Source organism: Asparagus officinalis, chromosome 4, assembly GCF_001876935.1.
Source record: "Asparagus officinalis chromosome 4, Aspof.V1, whole genome shotgun sequence".
Classification (NCBI taxonomy): Eukaryota; Viridiplantae; Streptophyta; class Magnoliopsida; order Asparagales; family Asparagaceae; genus Asparagus; species Asparagus officinalis.
In genome coordinates, this window is record NC_033797.1 from 48,812,884 (window position 1) to 48,820,430 (window position 7,547).

General features: G+C 35.0%; 1 protein-coding gene across 1 annotated transcript; it reads left to right on the forward strand.

The window, feature by feature from the left end:
• LOC109838652 lies at positions 991-2,828 on the forward strand. Its single transcript, XM_020407077.1, has 6 exons — positions 991-1,125; positions 1,209-1,579; positions 2,011-2,101; positions 2,311-2,372; positions 2,427-2,520; positions 2,718-2,828. The coding sequence occupies exons 1-6, from the start codon at positions 994-996 to the stop codon at positions 2,826-2,828; spliced, it is 861 nt and encodes a 286-aa protein (XP_020262666.1). The 5' UTR covers positions 991-993.

Below are 7,547 nucleotides of genomic sequence, written 5' to 3' on the forward strand. Positions count from 1 at the left end.
TCTCATATTTGTTGTACTATTTATGCTCATGTATGTAGTGACAATTTGATGGTTTGTCCACTTTTTAGATTTTGCTTTTCATTCATGTAGTCATGTTCTTATATTTTGCTTTGCAATATCAATCATGTATTCATGTTCTTATATTTTGCTTTGCAATATCAATCATGTATTCATGTTATTATATTTTGCTTTGCAATATCAATCATGTACTCAATTTGTTCTTATTGACTTAATTAGTGATGGCTGATACTCCTAAAGGCAAGGGTGTAGCGCCATCTCAGCCTCCACCCTCTCAACCCCCTCAGTCATTGCATCAAGGCGATAGTGGGTATTTTCCTTTTCAGCAGTCATACTTTGGGCAACCACCGTGCTCGATTACAACCTCTCCCTAGGTTCGTCAATCGACGCCACTCCTATTGGATTTGACCCCGTCTCTCTCTCCTCACACTTCTCTCGGTGTACAAGTGTATTACAAGTGATTCTCACAAATAAAAGTTAAATACAGTGATTTGTTCTCAATTAACAAGTGAGAACACAATAAAGATCACACTCACTAAATCCCACACTACAACCCACAATATATAATATGAGAATATCAAGCTCAATAAGTGTGTGTGATAATAGTGAATCAAACTCAATAAATAACTCAATGAATATAGCTAATCAAATGAAAGTGAAATAATAAGCTATATAAAAAGAGTTTAGAAAAACTTCTCAATGAACAAGAGGAGCTGAAGAAATGATGATCCCAATAGGATATGAGAGCCTCTTCTTGTTGTAGAAAACTTTCTCTTGAAAACAGATTAACGAAACACTTCTTAAACAGCTCTTAAACGTGATTAATATCTTGCTAAACAGTAAACTTGGATTTCTTGATAGATAGAGAAGAAGAGCAGCAATAGGGTATATATAGCACCCAATACAACAGCTAGAAATAGGTGAAAGACCAAAAAGAATGAGAAGTTTAACACATCATTCAAGTGGGAAAATGTCATGAACCGCATCAAAACTTTGCGTACAAGATTCCGTGATATGGAAACATGTCGTAATCTTAGTGGTGCCGGTTGGGATGAAAGCACCAAGACTGTCATCATGGATCCTGAATGTTTGGATAGGTGGATTGAGGTACATAAACTATTTTTACATAACCCTTGATTACTTATCTTATTTACATGTTTTCATTGAATTAATTCAATTATACTTTTCAGGACAAGAGCTTTAAGAATGCTAAACTTAGACAATATGTCAATAAACCCTTGACTCACTACGATGATCTTTCCCTTATCATCGGGGATGATCAAGCTAGAGGAGAATTTGCATGTGATGCTTGGAAAAAATTTAGTCGTAGTGAGTCCATAAATCTTGGAGATGATGGTGACTCGCCTTTACCTGCCTCACAATCCCCTCAAGTACACATTTTAGATGAAGAGGACACTCCTCCGCCTAAGGAAACACCCGCCATATCAAGTTCTAAAGCAAAGGTATGTGTTGCTAAGGGAAAGGCTCGTAGGAACAACCTAGAAGATGAGCTCATGTTAAAAATGGTGGATAAGATAGATGTATTTAGCGCAAACATGAAGTGTGTAAATATGCATTGGACCGAGAAGTTATCCACGGTCATATATGCTCATTTACAAGATTTTAGTGTTGAAAAGCTAGATACATACTACCGACACTTATATTTGAATGAGCATGAAGCAAGACTATTTATGGGCATATCATCGGTTGGTCAAAAAGAGATGATTGCTACCTTTCTCAACGAAGGGGGTTGAAGACCGATAGAAGAAGTCTCTACGTGGTATTTTGTGATTCTCATTTCTAACATACTTGTGAAATCCACTTACTTTTGGTGATAATGTTTTTATTGTGTTTGTGGAACATTATGATGATGGAACATATTGTTGTAATATGTAGTAAGTATTTATTTGCTTCCATTTTGTAATATTTATCTTCCATGATTAATATCATTTTGTGGAATACTAACTTTTGTAATTGAATTTGTGAATGCAGGATATTTCCTAAGATGCAAGCAACCTACAATGTGTACACATTGTACTGGATGGCTATTGCTCTGGGGCATTTAGGTATTTGGTTTTCGTTGGTGATTTTTTTATTTTTAGGCTATGATGATTGTCAATTTTTCTGAGATTAGCAACCTGCAATATCTATTGATATTGCATTGGATGGCTAACAATGATGATATTGACCAAGTTCTGAGCCCTAAGCTAAACACAACATGTGCTCAGTCTATGTTGGTAGTTGTTGTTGTTGCTGGTTGCTGGTTCTTCTGATTTGGTTGTTGCTGGTTAGTTTGGTTGTTGCTGGTTTTTGCCGGTTGCTGGTTGGTGGTTTCTTGTTGTTGCTGGTTGCTGGTTAGTTTGGTTGTTGGGCCTGAATGTTTCTTGTTGTTGCTGGTTGTTGGTTAGTTTGCTGGTTGTTCCTTCAGTTGTTGTTGTTGTGTCCAGAGTTGTGTTGTTGTGTCGTTTGGTTGTTGGGCCTGAATGTTTCTTGTTGTTGCTGGTTGTTGGTTAGTTTGTTGTTGTGTCCAGGTTTGTGACAACTTCCAGTTTTGTGCACACCAGTTTTGTGAGCTCACTGTTTGTGGATGCTCTGTTGTTCATCTTCTATTTGAGCTAATGTTTTGTGGAGTTCTATGTGTGCTCAGATTTTCCGTACTATTTGTTGATTTTGATACTGTTTGTGGGTGTTCAATTTAGGCTATGATGATTGTTAATTTTTCTGAGATTAGCAACCTGCAATATCTATTGATATTGCACCGGATGGCTAACGATGATGATATTGAACAAGTTCTGAGCCCACAGTCATAATTCACATATACTGGATGGCTATTTGCTATGTTATGTACTAAAATATGGCTATTCAGGCCGTTTATATGTTTTTATAGGTTTCAGAAATTTTTTTGGCTAATTCAGGTACGTATTTCATAAATTTATGAATAATCAGGTTATTACAGGTCTTGTTTATTTTTTCTTCGAAAACAGGTTTTGTGTGATTATTTTCATCTCAAACAGGTATATCATGTCAAATCAGGTACGCAGTTCATGTTACAGTAGGTTTCAGATGATTTCAGGTTTCGTATGATTTCATTAATACAAACAGAAATTTATAATTCATTCGGGTTATTAATATTTGTTCATGATACATTCGCACTTTTATATGATTAAGATTACATCTCATAACTAGCACAAATAATTTTTGTCTATAGTGGGGGGTAATCTTACCATGGTGACTCTAAACACTTTTCCCTACACACTTCAAAACCAACCAAACACATTATTATGGTACAAGGAGTATAATTTCTTCATTAAAAGCTTAAAACACAATTATTTAAGGTAAAACAAATCAAGCCATAAAATATTTTGTAGTATACCAGATGTTTTATATAAATGATTTTGTCCAAGGAAAATATATAAATAGTTTATTTTAATAAAAGAGTGTAATTTGTCATTAAAATTCAAAGATCAAATATTCAAAAACAATGACAAAAACCAAAACTACGTAAACACAAAGATAATATAAAAATCATTTTGGTACCCAAATCATTTTGGTACCACTAGAACTTGGGACATGACCCCTATCATTCAAATCCAAGGCCCTAGGGTTATGAACCCGCTTAGGCGTATTTTGTGCACCGATACGGTCAAAGCAAAAGTTGTAAACATGACCCATACGATTGCAATTTGTGCAATGTAGAGGTTTGCGTTGACCAAAATGAAATGCACGTGGTTTGTTTGCAAAAATAAATTTTCCTTTGTAATTATTTTGCAAATGAGAATTTCTTTTCAAATCGAAACAAAACATGGTTAAATGACCAAAACGACCACAATAATCACATTTGTACACATGAGCATATTTGTGATCTATACTGTGTGTGTGTACATGAGTATGTGATGATGAAGCTTGATGGGATGCACAATCATGAATAGGTTTATCAACCTTTGGTGCATTATGACAAAATTTAGCTATATGGCCTTTAAGACCGCAAGAAGAACATTTTTGAATTTTGTCATACATGCGTGCATAGTGAATGGGTTTCTTGGAAGAATTAACATTCAACTTTGCACACAAGTCCATAAGCTTTTTGTTATTAGCAATACAAGAGCTAAGTGTTGAATCTAAGGTAGATATACGTTCTTTCATGAGATTCAACTCATCATCATATATGCAAGCATTGCTACTAGAAGTGAGATAATCAAGATCTTTCATCATAGATTTAATCTTATCTACTTCTAACTTGGTATTTTGTTTCTCATGAAGCAACCTATCATTTTCAATTTTTAATTTTTCATTGCATTCCTTAAGAACTATATTTTCATTTGCAATGAAAACAAGCTTGTTTGCTAAGGTCTCATGAGAAGATCTTAAATTAGCATACTTATTCTTTATATTGATATAGCTATCATGCAATTTTTCAAACTCAAGAGCAAGTTCATCAAAAGTAATAATATCATCGTTATTGCATACCTCACTAGGGTTATCACCTAGTGGTAGTGTACATGGAGATGAGGCTTCTTTAGAACTTAAAGTGGGATTTTCCAATGCTTGTTGAATAGCCTCCAATTTCCCTTCATGTGCTTCAATAAATTTCCATAAAGCGTGAGCACTATCAAAATTAGCAAATTTGTTAGAAAACGATGAGTGAAAGGCACTAATCAAATATTCTAACAAAAGTTTGTTCATGTTAAACAATCTTTTATCATTATCACACCATTTGGATTTTTCCAAGATGGGAATAACATAACCATCCTCAATAATTTCCCATAAATCAAATTGTTTAGATTGAACGAAAAGTTTGAATCTAACTCTCCATTGAGCATAGGGAAAAATATCCAAACGAGGAGCAATATCCATAGCATATCCTAAGCAAGATAAATCATTCATATCTATAATGATGAAATGCAAGAAACACAATATAATTAAAGCTAGATTAGCACTAATACAATAACTTGGATCTTTAACTCAAGGCGGTTAGTCCTTAAATCAAAGAGCACCAAGTTCTGATACCAATTGTTAGACCCTAGAGGGGGGGTGATTAGGGTCTTATGCTAATCTAATCCGATTTAATAGCAATTAAAATTATGTTGATCAATATGTTCTTGCAAGAGATAGATATGAACAATAAAAACAATAAGAATATGCACAACTAAAATATGAGACAAGCAAAACACAAACACACGATATGTTTACGAGGTTCGGTCCCCACGACCTACGTCCCCGCTCCTCACCTCGAGGAGATATCCACTATCACAATCCGGTTTGGAAGCCGGAACTTCTACACACTCGGTTTACAAGTTCACCGAAAACTCTCACACTACACAATCACTCAACAATCACACTTTACACACTAAGTGTAGGAACCTAGCCCGTGTCCTCCTCCTCAAGTGCTCGATTACAACCTCTCCCTAGGTTCATCAATCGACGCCACTCCTATTGGATTTGACTTACAAGTGATTCTCACAAATAAAAGTTAAATACAGTGATTTGTTCTCAATTAACAAGTGAGAACACAATGAAGCTCACACTCACTAAATCCCACACCACAACCCACAATATAATATGAGAATATAAAGCTTAATAAGTGTGTGTGATAATAGTGAATGAAACTCATTAAATATAACTCAATGAATATAGCTTAAACAATTGAAAGCGAAATAACAAGCTATATAAGAATGAGTTTAGAAAACTTCTCAATGAATAAGAAGAGCTGAAGAAATAATGATTCCAATAGGATTTGAAAGCTTCTTCTTGTTGTAGAAAAACTTCTCTTGAAAACAGATTGATGAAACAACTCTTAAACAGCTCTTAAACGCGATTAACAACTTGTTAAACAGCAAACTTGGATTTCTTGATTAATAGAGAAGAAGAGCAGCAATAGGGTATATATAGCACCCAATACAACAGCTAGAAATAGGTGAAAGACCAAAAAGCCCATTTGAAAAACTAGCCGTTAGGCTCAGTTTGTCAGCTCGTCGGTCGACCGGTACGGTCGACCGATTAGTTCAAAAAACGTGAGAAAACATGTTTTGAAGCTGGCGGTCGACCGACGCAAATTTCGGTCGACCGAATGGAAATTTCGGTCGACCGACGTAAATTCCGGTCGACCGGAAAAACACTTGAAAGTTTCTCAGAAACCAGACAGCCGTCGGTCGACCGTATCGGTCGACCGAAATCTGATATGGGCAAAAAGACAGGTTTTGGGCAGTTTTGAAAATTTGTTAAAAATATCAAATCATATCCAAAAATAGTGAAACTTTGGGGAAAGTTTATAAATGATGAAATGAACATGTTTGAAAAGGAATTTTTGGAAAAACAAATTTCGTTTGTGAAAACTATCTGTTTTTGAAAAATGCTTAGAAAACCTGTATTTTTATGAAAGTGAAATTTGAAATAGGACTTGTAAATATTCATATATATATTGTGCATATATTATATGTATATAATAAAGTATGAGAGAGCTGTAAACAAGAGATAAAGATATTTTAACAATGTTTTAAGAAAAATCATCTATATGATATAAAACGTCAAAAATCGTGTTAAGTGTATATATATTGAGCTTAGATATCATCATACAATATATATAAGAAAACTAAACAAATACCCAGGTAAATTCACACAGATGAACTTGAATCTTTAACGCTTTAATGACGCGTGTTGAAATACCTGAAAAGAGAACATAAACACAAAACACTGGAAAAACTTATTAGTAATAAATTGTTTGTCAAATCATCATCAAAACTATAGGGTCAACAATCTCCCCCTTTTTGATGATGGCAAACAATTTATACATGAATATGAATATTTGTTGTACTATTTATGCTCATGTATGTAGTGACAATTTGATGGTTTGTCCACTTTTTAGATTTTGCTTTTCATTCATGTATTCATGTTCTTATATTTTGCTTTGCAATATCAATCATGTATTCATGTTATTATATATTGCTTTGTAATATCTTTCATGTACTCAATTTGTTCTTATTGACTTAATTAGTGATGGCTGATACTCCTAAAGGCAAGGGTGTAGCGCCATCTCAGCCTCCACCATCTCAACCCCCTCAGTCATTGCATCAAGGCGATAGTGGGTATTTTCCTTTTCAGCAGTCATACTTTGGGCAACCACCTCATGCATTTCCCACCATGCCATTCCATGATGGCAGTTACTTCCCGATGCACCCTCATTTTGGGTCATACACGAGCATGCTAAGTTCTCCTACTTTGCCTACACAATTCCATAGTCCTAATATTAGTGGGGTGCAACTTTCTCCCACTAGTGGTTATGGCTCAACTCCCGAATCAGGTTCCAAACGGGTGCTCATAGAAGGAGGGGAAGAAACATCACCAAATCCAAAGAAGAGGAGGAAAAACACATCAACAAATAAAAAAAAATAGTGAGACTGGAGGTCTTAAAGGTAACAAACATATGTTCTGGGATTCCCGTTACGATGATGAGCTCATTCCATTTCTTGCCGACATGGTAAGAAAGGGTTACAAACCCGACATTTCTTATCGACATGGTAAGAAAGGGTTAC